The following is a 20,203-nucleotide window of genomic DNA, read 5'->3' as shown; positions in this document are numbered from 1 at the left end:
CCTGCCACAGGCTTTCTTTGCCAAAAGCAATCTGCCTGCAGCCCTGCCTGTCCTCAGCAAACTGAGGCAGGGGGCTAAGGTCTGGCAGTCAGTATAGTTAATGAATAATAGGAGGTAGAAAGAACAGGGCTGGTTATCAAAAAAAAAAAAAAAAAAGATAATGCCTTGCTAACAGCTAACCTCTGGGATGCACAACCCACCTATACCCACCTACCCACCCACACACCTACTTTGAGTTGCTAATCATTATCCCCCAAAGCTCCTGTTCCTTCCTGCAAAGAGAAAGTGGAGAGTTCTGGGGTCTATAAAAGAGCAAGACACACCCATTCTATGGCTCCGGGCCCTCTTCAAAAGTCAGCTGTCCCTGTCTCTTTCTTGATAAAACTTGCTTTCCTTGTAATCCCAGCAGCTCTGGAGGCTGAGGCAGGAGGATCTGGAGTTCAAAGTCAGCCTCAGCAAAAGTGAGGTGCTAAGCAACTCAGTGAGACCCTGTATCTAAATAAAATGCAAACTAGGGCAGGGGAAGTGGCTCGGTGGCCAAGTACCCAGGAGTTCAATCGCCAGTACACCACCTCCCACCAAAACAACAACAACAACAACAACAACAACAACAACAACAAAAAACTTGCTTTCTACACTTGCCTCAGCATTTCTCAGGTGTTTAATATTCAACACCAGGGGAACAAGGACCCGTTCCTGATCTCCAACAGTATCAATGGCACCTTGTTACTAGAAGTTGATTCCCAAAAAGAAAGAAAAAGTAACACATAGATTCAGGATGACAGGGGAATAGGGACTACCTGAAAACTCCCAACCAGAATGTCACTTAATAGGTACTTATCACCATATGAGAATTCTGTAAGAATTTCATTTAAACTACACTTCAGAATAGCAAAAGCAGATGTAGGGGCGGAAAACTGAAACACCATAGATATGACTGGGGGCAGATTCTCCACAGTAAAGTGAATGAACACAGGTCTTAAAGCTAAATACATCTAGATTCAAACACATCTTTAGCCTCCTTGCAGCTATGTGACCTGGAGCACATTACCCATTTTTCTTAAGGTTCCTCATTTTCCTCACAAGTCAAACTGAAACACCAAATTCTTCTTCCATTGAAGAATTGTTAGATGTAAATACCATAATTAATGGCATCATGGGAATACTATAATGCTTTCATAAGCTGCAGCCAATTATTAGTGTTATTATCACCACTAGTTACAAGATTGGAGGGTGGGTAAGACTTGGGATGCTGTTGAGTGCTAGGATCTTCTCAAGAAGTGATATTTACAATCTTTCATGTTTTTCCATTACTTGAATCATTCCCACACAAACCCAGGGTAGATGTGGACAGTACAGAAGAGGCACTTCCTAGAACCATATAAATGAGTGTCTTCATTTCAGAGACCAAAATTCTGCCTATAAGTTATATGAACCAATAGTAAAACACTGCTTTATCAGGGGCAGGTTCTGTTTCCAGCAATGCCTGACCTCCGGCTTCTGCCCAGTGCTCCCACTGAAAACAACTAGGCAAGATGAATACATTAACAGAAAAAAAAAAAAAATGAAGAGGACTGACAGTATCAAAGAGTGAACAAAGCACTGAGGATTTCAGGATTTCAAAAGAGGAAGCAAAGACTAAAGAGCTCCCTCCTTGCTGCTGCTTTTCTGCTGAGAGGAATTTGGCACATTTGAAGAGCAAAGAATCTGAAGAGAAATACTGAAAGCTTTCTTTGAAAGACTGGAAAGGACAGAAGAATGCCTGCTATCACCACTTCTAAATGATGCATTGGAGGTCCCAGCCAGTGAAAAAAGAAAGAAGAAACAAAATTGTCATCACTTGTGGTTAAAATGATTACATGTGGAAAAATTCAAAGAATGTAAATAAAATATAGGAATAAATGAATAAGAGAATAACTGAATATAAGATCAATGTACAGAAATCATCTATAACCTACATATAAAAAAACAGACCAATAGAAAGTGAAAGTTCACAAAAAGAAAATACATTTTTAATTATATTAAAAACCATCTAACCAGGTATACTGGTGCACGCCCAAATCCCAGCAACTCAGGAAGCTAAGACAGGAGGATCACAAGCCCAAGGCCAGCCTCTGCAATTTAGTAAAAGCTGTCTGTCTCAAAATAAAAAATAAAAAGGATTAGGGATGCAGGTCAGTGGTGAGAGTGCCCCAGGGTTCAATACCCAGCAGCCCCCCAAAAATCTAATATCTAACAATACTTATAGATATGATACTAGCTAAAAATCTATAAAGTAATTAAAGAAGATCTATATAAATGGAGAATACACCTCATCCACAGGCTGAAATTTTCAGTGGTAAAAAATATATCAATTTTTCAGAGGTCTAATTAACGGCAATCCCTTTCAAAATCCCAACATGGGCACATGAGATTGACAAGTGATGCCCAAATTTACCTAGAAATGCTAAAAGCCAAGAATAACCAATGATCATGAGGATATAGTAATTAACATAATAGCAATTAAAGAAAGTAAGCAAGTAACTAAATTAAGAAGACGAAACTATAATAATTAAAATAGTGTGGTCTTGGCTTCAGAGACAGACCAGTAGAACAGAAGAGAAATATCTTAAAACAATGGGGCTGGGGATGTGGCTCAAGCGGTAGCGCGCTCGCCTGGCATGCGTGCGGCCCGGGTTCGATCCTCAGCACCACATACAAACAAAGATGTTGTGTCCGCCGAAAACTAGAAAATAAATATTAAAAAAAAATTCTCTCTCTCTCTCTGTCTCTCTAACTCTCTCTTTAAAAAAAAAAAAAAACAATCCCACACATATATAGATACTTACAACAAAAGTGGCACAGGTAAGCAGTGAGTGAAGGACAGTCTTCCATCAAATCAGGGACATCAAATTGGGGAAGAATCTTTAAATCTTTGTAGGTACCACATCACCCTATCTCTTGCTTCACTTTCAGTGCATTTCACCACTGAACATATTCTAATCTACACTAAAGGAAAATAATATTCTGGTGCCCCTGACTTAGTATGTATAATTTAATAGAAATGGAAATGGTGTATGTCCCCACATTTTAAAAGTAGTAATATTACATGAAAAAAAAGAACCTAGAAGAAAGAACAAATCAAAGTAATGACGATGACCTTACTCAGTTATGTTACTGTATTATTATACAAAACAATTATTAAAATTGGTGTTGGTCAAGTAATAAATGAAAAAAATAAAATCAGTAAAACAACCTTATAGAACATAATTAACAGCGCTAGCAAAAATATCCTAAAATCTGGAAAACAAGAGTTATGAAGAAAAATATTCACAGAAAATGTAATTACTAGTAGGAGCAAAATAGTACTATTATTCTTTAGGAAGAAAACAAAAGGCAAGTACACATAGGAATTTTAAGTGATATAAATACATGTATTTAAGTCTCAAGAGTACATTTTCCAATTCTCCAGTATTCCCTAGGAGTCCATTAGAATCTCTGAGATACTTCCAATGGCCAAAAACCCCTTATCTCGTAGGATATCAAAAAATTTCTGTTGAAATTTTCTGCTTGAAAATTTCTGTTGAAAATTTCTGCTGAAATATAGTATCTCAGAATAGCCTAGATACAAAATTATACATTTGCTCATTCATTCAACTATTTACTTATTCATTTAGCAATTCACTTGCTTTTCCATTCACTGACCTACTTGTTTCTTCATTCTGATACTCATTCATTCATTCTTCATTTACTCATTTATCTATTCCTTCACTTATTCTCAGGACAAAAATTACTAAAGCTTCCTCTTTCCAATACTACAGAAGTACTAGAAAATAAACCACCCTTCTTTCTCTTGAAGGATAAGCAGAATTTTACCAAAAGAAAAGGGGCCTTCCAAGATGGAGGTATCACATAAGCAAAGACACAGAATTTTTTCAGGGAATACCATATAATACTAGAGACATAAAAATGAAAATCTAGTTATAATGGGTTGGGATCAAGTTGTGATAGGTCAAATTTATTTTACAGGCTGGTGATCCTGAAACTTCAGATGTTCACTAACTACCTTCATGACTTCTGCTCTATCTACCTATTGTTTACTTCTTATTTCATTTTTTTTTAAAAGAGAGAGAGAGAGAAAGAGAAAATATTTTAATATTTATTTTTTAATTTTTGGCAGACACAACATCTTTGTTTGTATGTGGTGCTGAAGATCGAATCCAGGCCGCACGCATGCCAGGTGAGCGCGCTACCGCTTGAGCCACATCCCCAGCCCCTTCATTTTATTTAAATGGGCAAGGTTAACATTTACTTCATTAAGATTTACTTCATAAAATCTTAAAATCTCATTTTATAAAAAGAAAAGGTAGAACACTTGACATAAATAAGCAACAAACACAAATACATATTAAAATACATAAGACACAAATACATATTAAAATACATTATTAAATAAAAACTTGTTTTCCTAAGTGCCACTGAAATCATCACCAATCATATCCTTTTAGGCAAACCTACTCAAGGCAATGAGAATCACTAACCATTCTTAAGCAGCAGATCTAAACCTTCATGGCTGAGTCTTAGATCTTTCTGAAGTAATTATGACAAATGGATTGGTAGAACTCAAGACTGGGGCAGAGGAACCTGCTTGGAAAACACTACCAATAGTTTCCATGAGATATAATCAGGGTCTAACTAGAGGGGCAGGCAAAAGAGATGTGAAGGAGGGGAATACATGCAGAAAACAGATGAGGTAGAAGGGACAGAGTCACCAACTCTGGAAATCCATCTCCATATCTGCCACCTCTGAACACATACAACATTACAAAAATGATCACACATTTGGTCTCCATCGAGGCAGAAAGAATTAGACAAGACAGGGCAGGCTTAGATTATATCTTCTCTGACATACTCAATAGAAGTTAACTGTGGTCACTATTACTATTACTACCCTACACATCCACATCAGTAAAATCAATACCCCAAAGTTGATTTTGACAGCTTTCTCTTATAGAGATACCCCAAAAGTATTCATGACTACACAACTCTATAATACCCTAGTACTGACTCAATTTCATTGCTGAGATGGGAAGGAAAGACATTATCTGTGCCTTCCCATTACACCCCAACAATACCCCACCAGATACAAAACTTTTCCCAGCCCATACCCCATTATTCTTACCTTGGCTTATTCTGAGGCAAGGCCTTGGCATCAACTGCAAACATTTTGGAAACAAAGATAATAACTGGAGCAGTGTCCTCACTTCCACATTTCATAAAAGCTAAACAAACAGGAAGCAAAAATGTCACTATTTTTCCCATTATTTTTTAAAAGAAGATTTTTCTAGAAAGCAGATTTTAAAATATAGCTTCATCTAAATACGTAACTTTTAACAACTATGGTAACTATTCTTTTTAGAAAGACTGCTAGGAAAGAATAGTAGAGAAAGAGCAACAGAATTGGTAGAGATGAAGAAACAGAAGCAAAACTGACAAAGTGGGAGTCGGGGAAGGCTCTCACATCAGCATTAAAGCTATGGAGTCAGGTTGAAGACCACTGTAAACCACAACTAATGTTCCCCTGTAGTCAGTAAAGAAGGGATAGAATTAAAAAATATTACCAAAGGTCAAGAGTCAATAAGATGGTTTGTTAAAATAAATAAAAATGAATAGCTTTTCTAGTCCCTCACAATAACAAGTTAAAAAAATAAAACAGACAAAAATAATGTATCATGGTAATAACAAAAACACTTAGAAATAAATTAAGGTTCAATACTATATAGATGTGAATTCTTTTTAAATACATTAATGCAAATTTCATATCAACATAGTGACATTTATTTACCTATATTGAGGCACAAAACCATTAGTAACTAAAAAAAAATCATCCCCCTATTAATGTAATTTGTACACAAAGAATTCAATAGAAAAAAATCAAAAAAAATTATAGGAAGTAAAAATTAAACATATATCACAAGTCTTGCTAGCAAAATCTTTGAAAGATTTAAAGGTACAGAGTGACATGATAACCTACATGTTAATAGGATCACTCTGACTACAGTAGAGAAAAAAACTAAAGGGAATCAAGGGAAGAAGCAGGGATATTACTTAGAATACTAATACAATAACCAAGTGAGAGAGGATAGTTGCTTTGCCCAAACAGAGAGAAGTGAGAATAGTGGGAAGTAGTCAGATTCTGGATATATTTCAAAGGAAGAATTGACAGGATTTGCTGATAGACTAGATGCAGGGGTGTGAGATAAAACATGTAAGAGTCACAGATGACTCTAAAGGTTTTTGGACCGAGAAAATGAAACGATGGTGGCACCTCCAACTGAGATGGGAATAAGCAGGAGCAGCAAGTTTGGGGATGAGATAAAAGACAAGTTTGGAATATGTTAAGTTTGAGATGCTTTGTATAACAGGTGAGTAGAGAGAGGGAGTATGCTAAATGCATATATGAGTCTAGAGTTCGGATAAGAGATGTGCACGTAGATACAGAAGTGGGAAACCATTTTCCCTTAAAGCCTTGAGACTGGATGGGATCACCAAGAGAGGGATTGCAGATGAAATAGATGAGGTAATAAGACTGATTCTTGCTTGGGACACTCCACAATTAAAAAGTCAGGGAAATGGAGAGGAACCAGAAAAAGTGATTAAGATTGAACCAGATAAGAGATTAAGGGAGACAAGGAAATCAAGTAGAAGCATGTGGAAGCTTAGAAGTCCAAGGAAGAAAGAGTTCCAAGGAGGAAGGAGTGATCAACTGTTCTAAAACGTTAGTGACAGATCTAGTTAGATAAAGACTGTGAACTGGACATTAGATTTAACAAAGTGAGCCGGGTCTGTGGTACATGCCTGTAATCCCAGCTACTAAAGAGGCTAAGGCAGGAGGATAAAAACATTTGAGAACAGATTGAGCAAATAAGTAAGACTCAGATTCAAACTGAAAAAATAAAAAGAGCCAAGGAAGCAGCCCAGTGAGCACCCCTGGGTTCAAGCCCCAATACAAAAAAAAAAAAAAAAAGACTTAAAGTATGAATCAATAGTGACCCCAAGAACAGTAGAACACTGTTGGTCTTTGACTTTTTCTTCTCTATGGCTTTATATTTCTGAACACTTTTTAAGAGGAATGTATTTGATTTTCAATGAGAAAAAAATATGTGAAATCCTGAACTTTACATTTAAATACAAAGCTTCAAGAAAAATACCCATTGAGGCTATATGCCCATAACAGTGCTAAATTACCTCTATTTATAGAGGTGTGGTTTACAGGAACACCCGTCTTTCACCATCTGTACTACATGTAGCCTCTGCTGTGACTGGAAATACAGTGTGGTTCACACAGTGATGTCTAGAAGAGACATCTCTGAAGACACACAAATACATAATGCAGATGAAATAGTGGAGTGGTTTATGGGTCCGCAGTTATAATTCAAAAGAATGGGAAGAAAAGAATTGGAATCAGTGAATATATACAAATGAATTTCCCTGTACCTACAGAGCCTAGAAAAGGAACTTATCTTATGGGGTGGGTATGTCCAGGGTATCTAATGAAAAGCAGTCTCTGGACTCATTTTGTGTGTAAAGCTGTGGACACAGCAAACACAGTTATGCCACAGCTTAGGAAACACATTGCTAGGTATTTAAGAAATGGGATCAGGGCAGGAAGAAAGAGGCTCAGAGCCTGGCTGCCCACCAGGGGAGCTAAATGGCTATAGTGCAACTGAAATTTTGGGAGCAGGGAAATAAAACTGGTGAAATGGTCATTTGTAAAACTGTTCATTTATGGAACTGGACATTTAACAAACTGTCCATTTTGTAAACTGCCATTGAGCAAATTGTTCTAGAGCAGCCTGGACTGAGAACAATCAATAATCTGGTATGTTCCAACATGTTCATCTCTGCCTCACCTGCTTTCAGTGCTTGAGTTTCCAGTGGAAGAGAGTCGAACGTTTGCGATCCCGTGCACAGGAGTTTCTCAACTCTCTCAGCGGTAATATCAAGGGGGCTAGGAAGTTTCTGACACACCATAGCTGAAGTCTGTTGTTAAGGACCCAGAAGTGTGAGCCACTGCCACAGCTCAGATTAATTGTATGCACTCACTATCAAAGTAACAATATATGTCCATACAGAAAATGCCTGGGTTATAAGGCCACACTGATTTATGAATCACATTTTAAAGTATGGTTTCAAGGAGCTCATGAACTTTTTAAAACTCAGACAGGAGTCTCACATCAAATATTCCCTCCAATGGAATAAATGATAATAGAGGCTGATAGATGGGCTAACCTTGACCTTGAAATGAAACAGTAATCTAACATCCACATTATCTATTTATATTTAATCTTAGTGCAAATAATTTTATTTTTACATGCTTACTAAAAATCATTTTAAAAAGGAATACTCAGTATTAACATTAAAGAGCATTAGTATGTTAATTTTTAAACTATTAATTACAGTTTCACAATAGACTACTAGATTAGCAAAGACTTGACATTGGATTAAAATGTGTTATTTCCAGAGAATTACCTGATTGCAAATAAAAGTTTTCTTTTTCTTGTTTTATCAAAACTATTTCATTAAAAACCATTAAAATAAAGGATACAAAGAACAGCATGGGAGATAGGTAGCCACTGACTGCAAATGGCATTGATCTGAACTTTAGGATCTGAATGGCGTGCCTCCCGGACTCCAATTTTTAATCCTAAAGAAGTCACTATTTTATCAATTTTTTCTTTGTCCCTATAATAAACATAAGATGGGGAACATATATAGATAGTGATGAGTAGTGGGCAAATGAATTTGACGTTATTTGATACATTTTTTTCTCATACCACATAACTTTTTCAATAAAAGCTAAAAATGATTGAGGGGATCCTACTCTCAAACTTTCAAATGTACTTTAAAACTTCTCATGAAGCACCATTCTCCAATGTTCTACAACAAACTATGCTAGTTGATAAAACAGTTTTACAAATAAATGCTAACCCCAGAATAACCTAGAAGATAATCAACAAAAGCCAGCTTTTCCCCCCAACTTGTACCAGGCAAGTTACTTCCCAAATTCCCCACTGATGATCCTACATATCAAGTATCTTTTGTACTACAATTACTGTTTTTAAAATCTGTGTTTATGAAAACAAAGGATCAGTGCTTATTTCCATCCTTTTATCGCTTCATCTCAGTACTCTATAAAATATTACTGTTCTGCCTTTCCTCCATTATCTTTTACTTTAGCTACATGTGCCCCTTTAATTGTTTCTGAGCTCTGTAATCAACTTGTCTGTAAAGGCTCTGTTCTTCATCTATCTCAGATTTCCAAAGTGTGACTCATTAAACTGGAAAGTGAGGCAAAATACACTGTGCAAAGATAAACAATTTTACAACAGTCTTACTTTTTCAAGACAGCATCATACAAACTCCATATATTTTCCAGGATCAACTGTACAAATAAAGGTTTCTTTCCTTTTGCCTGTACAAAAGAATATACTGACTTAAGTTCCTGAACATTCACTATGCATTTACATATTTGTTTGCAACATGTTTTAATATCAATGTCTCATTTCTAATAAAAAATATTTTTTAACATTAAAGATGAATGCAGTTATAAGAATAACCTAAAGAGTCAATAGTACACGATAATAATACACCATTCCCTTTCTCCAGGAATCAGGGACTTTGAAAACAATGTAGTAACTTAGAGATTTATCACTGTTGCTGCCTCACCATTTCCATCAAAGAAACACACAACATTCAACCTGAGAGCTAAAACTTCACTCTGCATGATCAGGGTCTTTCTAGGGACTCTGATCTGAAGTGTTCTGAAAAAAATATAAACTGTTCTTAAACATACAAAAAAACTTCACAAGGACAGAAAAGTTTTTTAAAACCCTCTAAATCTACTATTTCTCTTACCAAACTACACAAAAAGTGAATAGCCCCAGAGTACCTTGAGACAAATACTCTTACATATATATGACATGGAAATGATACCTCCTTTTCCAAGGGTAACTGGCAATAGTATTAGTCATTGCCTTTCTAAATACCTAGTTTTGATAAGTTATCATGAAGACCTAAACATTTATGCACACATAAAAAAAATCTATTATAGCTTTACTTACAATATGAACACATTTGGGGAAAAAAAAAACCTGTCTAGGGGCTGGGGATGTGGCTCAAGTGGTAGCGCGCTCGCCTGGCGTGCATGCAGCCCGGGTTCGATCCTCAGCACCACATACCAACAAAGATGTTGTGTCCGCCGAGAACTAAAAAATAATAAATATTAAAAAATTCCCTCTCTCTCTCTCTCTCTCTCTCTCCTCTTTCACTCTCTCTAAAAAAAAAAAAAAAAAAAAAAAAAAACCTGTCTAATCTTAGGAGAGTGATTACATAAATAATAGTGATCTCAAAAAATAAAATAATAATAGTGTGCTTATTATGCAAAAAGAACCGTTCTAAAGAGTTTATTTGGATTACTTTACATAATCATCCTAACTACCCTATGAAATAAATGCTATTATCTCAATTTTACAAAAGAAAAAACTCAAGAAAAAGTCACAAAGCCAATAAGTGAGGGAGCCAATATTCAAACACTGACTTGTCTCTCAAGCCATGTTCTTCCCATGTTACCATACTCATTCCCTTTTAAATACACTGTTAGAAAAAGCTTTCAATGGCAAAAGAAGATGTTAATGATGTGACATTAAGAAAAAAGGCAGCTACGTTATATAAACAGTATAATCTCAAACAAGGACTGTATATATGTCTATCAAAAAAGTGAAAGAAATTAAAACTATGTCATAAGCATAGTTGGCCTCTGACTTTTTCTTTTCTATGGCTTTATATTTCTGAACACTTTTTAAGAGGAATGTATTTGATTTTCAATGAGGAAAAAAATATGTGAAATTCTGAACTTTACATTTAAATACAAAGCTTCAAGAAAAATACCCATTGAGGCTATATGCCCATAACAGTGCTAAATTACCTCTATTTATAGAGGTGTGGTTTACAGGAACACCCGTCTTTCACCATCTGTACTATATGGTAGCCTCTGCTGTGACTGGAAATATAATGTGGATCACATAGTGATGTCTAAAAGAGACATCTCTGAAGATACACAAATACATCATGGAAACTATGTGTTTTTAAGGGCCCAGGATCTGATATTTTTGATAGCCTTTTTAAAAAGAGTAGTTTTTTGCTATCTATTTATTAATTTAGGGAAAACAGAAAGGATTTGCTAGACCAGGCTGGTCTTGAACTCTTGGGCTCAAGCAATCCTCTTGTCTTAGCCTCCCAATTAGCTGGAAATACTAGCATGCATCACTAGGTCCAGCTTGCTCACTCACTTCACTATATACCAAGGTCTAAGAACTTTATATAAAGTAATACTAGGATATAAGACTCATAAACCCAAATTACGTAGAGTAAAAAGTCCCTCATGAACTCGTCTGCATAAATTAAAGCTAAATTATAACTACTAAGTTATATAACCAACATTCCAAAGGGACAGTATTACCTGATCAACCTTCATTATTTTCTTAGCCTTCATATTTATATAATAATCTCCCCACAAGGTTTTCAAAAGAACTTCCTTTTTGATGCCAATTTTTTTGCTATAGATTTTGGCAAAATGCTCAATTCTGAAAGAAAACCAAGAATTATGTTATTAATAACAAATAAGTAACATTGGTACAGCTAACGTGAGTGTTTCTGTGTCAGGTACTGTTTAAAGTTCTTTATGTGAATTATTAAATCATTTCAACCTTCCTACAAATTTCTCCCATTTTGTAGAAAAGGATAATGATGCATGAAGATATCACACAGGTAATGAGTGAACTTGGGATTCAAACCCAAGCAGTCTGACTCCAAAGCCTATGTTCTGTCCAGCACTCTCTACATTAATATGAGTTAAAATTCATGCTATAGTGTCTTTTCTTAATTTTTCACTGGTAAAATGAGAAAAAAGGAACAAAGGCCAAGGAAATGTAGACTTCAACTGTTTATCACAACTATGTCAACAACAGAAATGTACTTCCGGTCTCCATAGCTATAAATGATGGCTGCTCACAAAGGAAATAAACTCTAGAGATGGAACCTGCCAAAACAAGTTTGTTGGCACCCTGAATTAAATGATAAACATATGTACACTTACTTCACTCTTATCATCCCTTAGAGAAACCACCTAGAACCACAGACTCCATCCTTGGGACAGCAATCAACAAATAAGGGTGATCTTGTATAGTACTGCGCTGCTTGGATAAAGGACCTAGGAGATATCTGTTTTTCAAAAAACAGTATATTTTATCTAAGGTTTGAGTCTAGAACTCTCAAAGTACCAGCATCTTAAAAAATGCCTGCTCAGAAACAAGGCAAGAATACCCTCCCTCACCCCTCCTTTTTCCACTATACTCTAGGCCCAAGCTAATGCAATAAGAAAATACTAATCTGTGAGGTGAACAGAGAGCGTATGTACATCCTGGGAGCAAATTTTTAACTCTCACACATCAGATAGAGCACTAATCTCTAGGATATATAAAGAACTCGAAAAGCTAAGCACCAAAAATCCCCCAAATAACCCAATTAACAAATGGACCTGAACAGACACTTCTCAGAATACAATCAATACAATCAATCAACGAATATTCGAAAAAATGCTCATCATCTCTAGCAAAATGCTAATCAAAACTACTCTAAGATACATCATCTCACTCCAGTCAGAATGGCAGCTATTATGAAGACAAACAACAATAAGTGTTGGCTAGGATGTGAGGAAAAATGTACACTCATACATTGCTGGTAGGACTGCAAATTGGTGCAGCCAATATGGAAAGCAGTATGGAGATTCCTTGGAAATCTGGGAATGGAACCACCATTTGACCCAGCTATCCCTCTCCTCGGACTATACCCAAAGAACTTAAAAACAGCATACTACAGGGACACAGCCACATCAATGTTTATAGCAGCACAATTCACAATAGCTAAACTGTAGAGCCAACCTAAATGCCCTTCAATAGATGAATGGATACAAAAAATGTGGCATATATACACAATGGAATTTTATCCAGCAATAAAAGAGAATAAAATCATGGCATTTGCAGGTAAATGGATGGCGCTGGAGAAGATAATGCTAAGTGAAGTTAGCCAATCCCCCCCAAAAATGCCAAATGTTTTCTTTGATATAAGGAGGCTGACTCAGTGGGGTAGGGAAGGGGAGCATGGGAGGAATAGATGAAGTCTTAGCAAGGATGGTGGAATGTGAAAGACATCATTATCCAAAGTACATGTATGAAGACACGAATTGGGTGTCAAAATACTTTAAATACAAACAGAGAGATGAAAAATTGTGGTATATATATATGTAATAAGAATTATAATGCATTCCACTGCCATTTATTTATCCAAACCAATTTTAAAAAAGGAGCCAACAACTCAAAAAGAAAGAAAGAAAGAAAGAAAATACTAATTATGAGGAATGGAATAAAACTATCTTTATATGCAGATGACATGATCATCTATGTAGAAAACCAAAAGAATCAATAAAACTTCTGTTCTAACTAATAAGCAATTATAGCAAGGTTGTACACAAGGTTAATATAAAAAGTCAATCACTTTCCTACCTACCAGCAATGAATAAATATAATTTGAAATTAAAAACATAATACCTTTTACATGAAATCCCCAAAATAAAACATTAAGGTCTAAATGTAACAAAACAAAACAAAACAAAATATATATATATATATATATATATATATATATATATATGATCTATATGAGAAAAATTACAAAATTCTAATGAAAGAAATCAAAGAATTAAATAAGTAGAGAAATTCCATGTTCATGGATAGAAAAGCTTCAATATTTTAAAATGTCAGTTCCCAAATCAATCTTTACATCCAATGCAATCCCATTCAACAAGTTATTTTGTAAATAACAAACTGATTTTAAAGTATATATTGGAGGCAAAAGATCCAGAATGACCAATGTGACATTGAAGGGGAAAAGTAAAATTGGTGAAACTAACAATACCAAACTTCAAGACTTACTATAAAGCTAAAGTAATCTAGACAGTGTGGTATTGGTGAAAAAGAAGAGACGAATAGATCAAAGGAACAAAACTGCTCAAAAAACAGACCCACATAAATAGAGTCAACTGATCTTTGCAATGGGCAAAGACAATGTAATGAAGAAAAGAGGGTCTCCAACAAATGATGCTGGAACAACTGAACAGCAATTTGCAAAAAAAAAAAAAAAAAAAAAAAAAAAAAAGGAGGGAGGGGGTTAGATACAGGCTATACACTCTTCACAAAATTAACTCAAGACTTAGAAAAATTAAGTTCATAGACTTAGGTTAAAAAAAAAAACATAAAACTGTAAAACTCCTGGAAGATGACATAGAGAAAAATTTAGATGATTTTGGAGAACACTATAGGCATAAGCCATGAAAGGAAGAACTGATAACATATACTTCATTAAAATTTAAAACTTCTGGGCTGGGGATGTGGCTCAAGCGGTAGCGCGCTCGCCTGGCATGCGTGTGGCCTGGGTTCGATCCTCAGCACCACATACAAACAAAGATGTTGTGTCCGCCGATAACTAAAAAAATAAATATTAAAATTCTCTCTCTCTCTCTCTGTCTCTCTCTCTCTCTCTTTAAAAAAAATTAAAACTTCTTTTCTATGAAAGGCACTGTTAAGAGATGAGAAGACAAGTCACAGAGTGTGAGAAAATATTTGCAGAACACAGACCTAATAAAGGACTAGTATTCAAAAGAAGCAAATAGTCTTAACACTTAACAATAAGAAAACATAAAACTTGACTAAAAATAGGCCAAAGATTTTAGTAGACACCTAATCAAAGAAAGATGGCAAATATGCACACACCATCAGGGAAATGCCAATCAAAACAATAATGAGCTATACTACACACCTATGAGAATAGCCAGGCACCAAAACAATGATAACACCAAATACTAGCAAAGACGTGGAACAAGAATAATGCCATTTATTGATGGTGGGGATGCAACAGGTATCACCATTTTGAAAGACAGTTTGGAAGTTTCTTATAAAAAAAAATTTGTTTTAATCTTCTTTGGCCTATGATGCAGCAACCATGATCAATGTTACTTACTCAGGTGACACAGCTGAAAACTTAAATCTACAAAAAACTTGCTTGTAGATGTATATAGCAGTTCAATTCCTATGCAGACAATGGGGTGGTACTCTTTGGCATTAAGAAGAAATGAGCCATGAAATGATATTGAGGCAATTTAAATGCATGAAACTAAGTGAAAGAAGCCAATCTGAAAGGCTATATGCTGTTGATCCCAAATATGTGGCATTTTGGAAAAGTTAAAACTACAGAAAGAGTAAAAAGAACAGTGGATGCCAGGAGCTGGGGGGAGGGAGGGACAAATAGGTGGGACATGGAACAGTTAGAAAAGTGAAACTATTCTATATGATACTATAGTGGTGGATACACATCATTATACACTTGTTCAAACCCACACAATGTACACCACCAAGACTAAACAAAGCCTAATGATGTCTTTTGGTGAAAATAATGTATTAATGTAGGTTAAACGTTTGCAACAAACATATTACACTGGTGAAGGATAATGATAGTGAACTTATATATGTGGGGACAAGAGTGTTTGGGAAATCTCTTATTTTTCTCTCACTTTATATTGTGAACCAAAAACTGTTATAAAACACACTTAAAAAGAAAGGAAAAAAGAAAAAGGATATCTACTATGCTCTTCACTGCAGAAGAAATCCAATGTTAGCACAGTGTAGACAATTCTTTACAGTTCAGACAGGAGTGTGGTATTGGTGAAACCCAAGAGTTGATGCCAATCAAAACAATACTGAGCTATACTACACACCTATGAGAATAGCCAGGCACCAAAACAATGATAACAACTGAGTTAAACCCCATTATTGATATGCTTAAGAAGTTACAGAAGTAGAAGCCAATAATTATCATAGGAATCAGAAATGTTAGAGCCAGTAGATAGAACTTAGAAGCAAACACAGATACCATAGAAACTGCTGAAAATAAATATCTAAAACCCTTCTCACTGGGCTAAGGGAGAGAAAAACATCTAATCAGAAATCAAAATCCAAATTATATGTTACAGGCTGCTGACATTCTGAAGCTGGTCTCAAGGGTCCATTACTTTCTAAGTAATTTACTATCATAAACTTCATTTCCTATTTGATCCAACAGTTATTTATTTAGCAAAGGTTTTTATTTATTTTTATTTGTGCGTGTGTGTGTGTGTGTGTGTGTGTGTGTGTGTGTGTGTTTTAATCCAAAATTTTAGTTCATAAATTCTGTTATTAATTTAACATGCCTTGCCTTTTGGGGAGAGGAAATCTTTCTTCTCTCTATAAATTTCTCATCTCACTCCAAATACTTGGGAGATTTCTGCAGTAAGGGACTTCCCCATCAAGGAATGCTGAAAGGAACATTCCTGGTTTCCTCAGTTGCTCCTCCCCAAGCAAAGGTGAAAGGTTGACATTCCAGGGGTAGAGTTCCTATGCTTCAAAAAGGAAACCAGCTCTTTCTTAGTGCCTACTCCATGAATCAGGAAGAGTCAGGTTTTCTTCCTAGTTCCCCTTGGTTCCACATACCTACAGCAGGCCACAGACCCTTGCTTCCTGATTCAGTTCAGGAGAACTCATCGAGTTTTTCATTTGTCCACACTGGATTTTGACAGGCAGTCTGCAATCCTTCATGGAGAGCTGCAGTTCCAATCCAGAAGCTGGACTGGATCTGCAGATCTCTATGGAAGGAGACAACAGTACACTGCCACTGTGGTCTGAGTTCCCAAACACAGTTTCCAATCTAATTTTTTTAGGGACCCCTGTTCTTAAGGAGGGAAGCTTGTTAGGGCTATGATGCATAAAACTGAAACTATGAACTCCATAGTGGCAACTTGGTTCTATTCTCAATTAGTTAAAACCAGAGATAAATGACTAAGAGATTTAGTACATCAAACATTCAATGTTTTCATATCTTTTCTTTTTTTTTTTTTTTGCTTTATATAGGCCAAGTTTTTGTGTATTCCTCATCGATACTTAAAATAAATTTTGACTTTCATTATACTATCAATATGGCTTATCTCTGTGACCTTAATCTGTTAACAGTTTTCTGGTAATGTAAAATTTTAGAGGAGTAAAACTGCCCCCAAAGTACATGCCTTGTAGTGTTCTACTCATAACTCTATTTTTGACTTATGAATTTTATGATAGTCGATATAATTAATCTCTTCACTACTGAAATGTGTCAATTATCCTAATAAAATTGTTCCTTATGCCATAATTCACTTGTCACAAGCTATTACTAATACTGCCAAAACTACTTTCTTTTTTGTTCACATTTAATTGACTAATCAGGGTCCAAGTTTACACTCTGTCCATTATGCCTTTTTTTCTAGTATATAATAAACTTCTGGATTTAAAAAAGAAAAAATCTTTTTTTTTTTTTTTTTTTAAATACTTTATCTCAGCAATCCCAGCAGCTTGGGAAGCTAAGGCAGGAGGATCTTGAATTCAAAGCCAGCCTCATCAAAAGTCAGGTGCTAAGCAACTCAGTGAGACTGTCTCTAAATAAAATTCAAAATAGGGCTGGGAATATGGCTCAGTGGTTAAGTGTCCCTGAATTCAATCCCCGGTACAAAAAATAAAAAATAAAAAATAAACAAATAAAATAAAATACTTTATCTCCTTAATGAAGGATTTCATATGTTTATTGTCACAATTGTTAGGACCAGCTGTATTTCTGGTGTGGTTTCTTTTCAAGATTTTTTTTAAAATGTTGATTTACATTACTCAAACTCTGTTATTATTTTCTCTTTTATAATAAACATCACATAAATCCTAAAAGTGGTAAATTTTCATAAACACTCTAAAATTTACCAAAACCATAAACTATCATAACATATTTGCCTATCTACTCAGGTCACTATCATTTGAACTTTTTCTAGTCCACCATCTGTTTACATAAGTATACACATACAGGCATATAAGTCTCTCAAAAAACTTACTTTTCATCCTCTTATTTTTTTTTCTCATGGTGTTATGGTTTGGATGTGAGATGTCCCCCAAAAACTCACATGTGAGACAATGCAAGAAGGTTCAGAGGAGAAATGATTGGGTTGTAAGATTTTTAACCCAATCAGTGAATTAATCCCCTGATAGGGATTAACTGAGTGGTAATTGAAGTGGTAGGGTGTGGTTAGAGGAAGTGGAAATTGGTGGTATGGTTTGGAGGCATATATATGTAAATGCCAAATGAAGACCCTCTGCCTACTTTCTGATCACCACATGAGCTGCTTCCCTCACCACTCTTCCACCATAATTTTCAGCCTCACCTTGAGCCCAGAGGAATAAAACAGGACTTCTATGACTAAGGCCTCTGAAACCATGAGCTCTTAAATTAACTTTTCCTCCTCTACAATTTTCTGGATGGGTCTTTTAGTCATAGCAGCAAAAAAGTTGACTAAAACACATAGTTATCACAAAATTTGCTTATTCAGTTCAGCCATTATTATTTATGGCTTTTATTCATCTGTCATTAGTTAAAATTTTAAAGCACTGACCATACACTTCTCCATTTTTTAATTCTATTTTAAATCATTTTCTCAAACCAAATAACTTCAAATTAGACTCTCAGAAGAGATCTATATAACATATTTGTATTCCAAAACTTCACATATCTATCTATCTATTGTCTATCTTCCTAAATCACAACTCTGCCAAGTGTGAAATTACCAAGCCACTCACCTTTATGCCTTCCAAACTACCCAGTGGATTCATGTTAATTGCCAAATTCTAAAACATTGGTGCATAAAACCTATTAGGAAGGGCTTTTCATTGTCTCTTTTCTATCCCTATTCTTTAGAGTGGGAGCCTCAATTCTATTTATCTAAAATCGGAATTTAGATAAATAAGTAGAATGCAAGACTTGAGAACAGCCTAACCAATATGGCTTTTCCAATGTCCTCCTTATTTACAGGTGCTACTCATCCCTAAAGTCAATATGTTTCTACTTTTCAGAGCAGATTCTCCTGAATTATCATCTATTAAAAGAACAGATTTAGGATGTAGCCCCAGATACAATCTTTATTCACATTTCCTAGCCCTGTCCCACTGTCTGAGAGTAACACAGAATCATTTTTTAAATTCTGAAATGTGCTCATTTTGACACTTGCAGTCAGCTGCCAACTTTGCCTACCCACTAAAAGTTTAGAGAAAATTCAAAGGAAAAGGTCTCTGGTGCATTCATTTCTACCACCACCTTCCCATAAATTAATATGTAAATTTGTTGAAAACCAGAACTAGCCTATCTCTAAACTTGACTGTATCTAACACAGTGTAATATCAGCTTACTAACTGATGGTATCTAAGAATATCAAAAGATGAAAGGGATATAGAAGTTACCCTTCCTTATTCAACCTATTCAAGACTCTCCCCATTCCTCCTCTTTACACAGTAAACATCCTCTAATTTCTAAGATAGACTAAAATTAATATAAAACATTAATTATGAAAATTATTATAACAAAGGAACAAGCCCTCCACCTTGTGGCTCACAAGCAGAATGCTCACAAATTAGATATCAACAAATATGACCCCATTAAATAACTAAATAACTGCACTTTTTACTTGAAAGAGAATCTTAGGAATCATCTTAACCCAAAATTCTTAATTTGGATGAAGAAGCTAAAGCCCAGAAAGGTGATAAGTCAAGCTATTAACCAGAAGTGTAAATCTTCAGCAGGTCTATAATTCCTATTTTCATTATATATTCTCTACCTAAATTTGATATAATCTTTTAGGCACGAAGTAAACCATCTATAATTCATTACAAACAAGAGAAATTATGATATTATAATATATTATACTGCCTAGGCAAAAGGAAATTGAAGAATAAGTTCCTGTAAAACAGGAGGACATGGAAAAGCCATACTGGTTAGGCTACTCTAAAGCCTTGAATTCTAGTCAGTTTCTGATTCATTCTTCTTTTCCATTTCCAGATCCTACTGGAAGATACTTCATGAGCAGGCCTTGTTTTCCCCTGGTGCATTGCTTCTGATTCTATGCTTTCTGCAAATTATATGAAAAATCAAGCTCACAACTAAAGTAAATTTCATTATAATTTCATAATTATTTACCCAAGACAAAGACATTTTTATCAAAATGTAATCTTTTAAC

At 35.3% G+C, this 20,203-nt stretch overlaps 1 protein-coding gene across 2 annotated transcripts in view; it reads right to left on the bottom strand.

Moving 5' to 3' along the window:
• EFL1 (elongation factor like GTPase 1) overlaps nt 1-20,203 on the bottom strand; it is a 144,127-nt gene that overhangs the window by 93,177 nt on the left and 30,747 nt on the right. For both annotated transcript variants that reach the window (XM_081293595.1, XM_081293594.1), the window contains exons 8-12: nt 11,501-11,624; nt 9,378-9,454; nt 8,588-8,724; nt 7,893-8,015; nt 5,162-5,261 (exon numbers count right to left, since the gene is read on the bottom strand). In XM_081293595.1, coding sequence (XP_081149721.1) covers nt 5,162-5,261; nt 7,893-8,015; nt 8,588-8,724; nt 9,378-9,454; nt 11,501-11,624 — 561 coding nt within the window. The remainder of the gene's footprint in view (nt 1-5,161; nt 5,262-7,892; nt 8,016-8,587; nt 8,725-9,377; nt 9,455-11,500; nt 11,625-20,203) is intronic.

This window comes from Spermophilus citellus (genome assembly GCF_964194105.1).
Source record: "Spermophilus citellus genome assembly, chromosome: 4".
In the NCBI taxonomy this organism is placed as follows: domain Eukaryota; kingdom Metazoa; phylum Chordata; class Mammalia; order Rodentia; family Sciuridae; genus Spermophilus; species Spermophilus citellus.
This window is presented reverse-complemented; position numbering and strand designations above follow the sequence as displayed.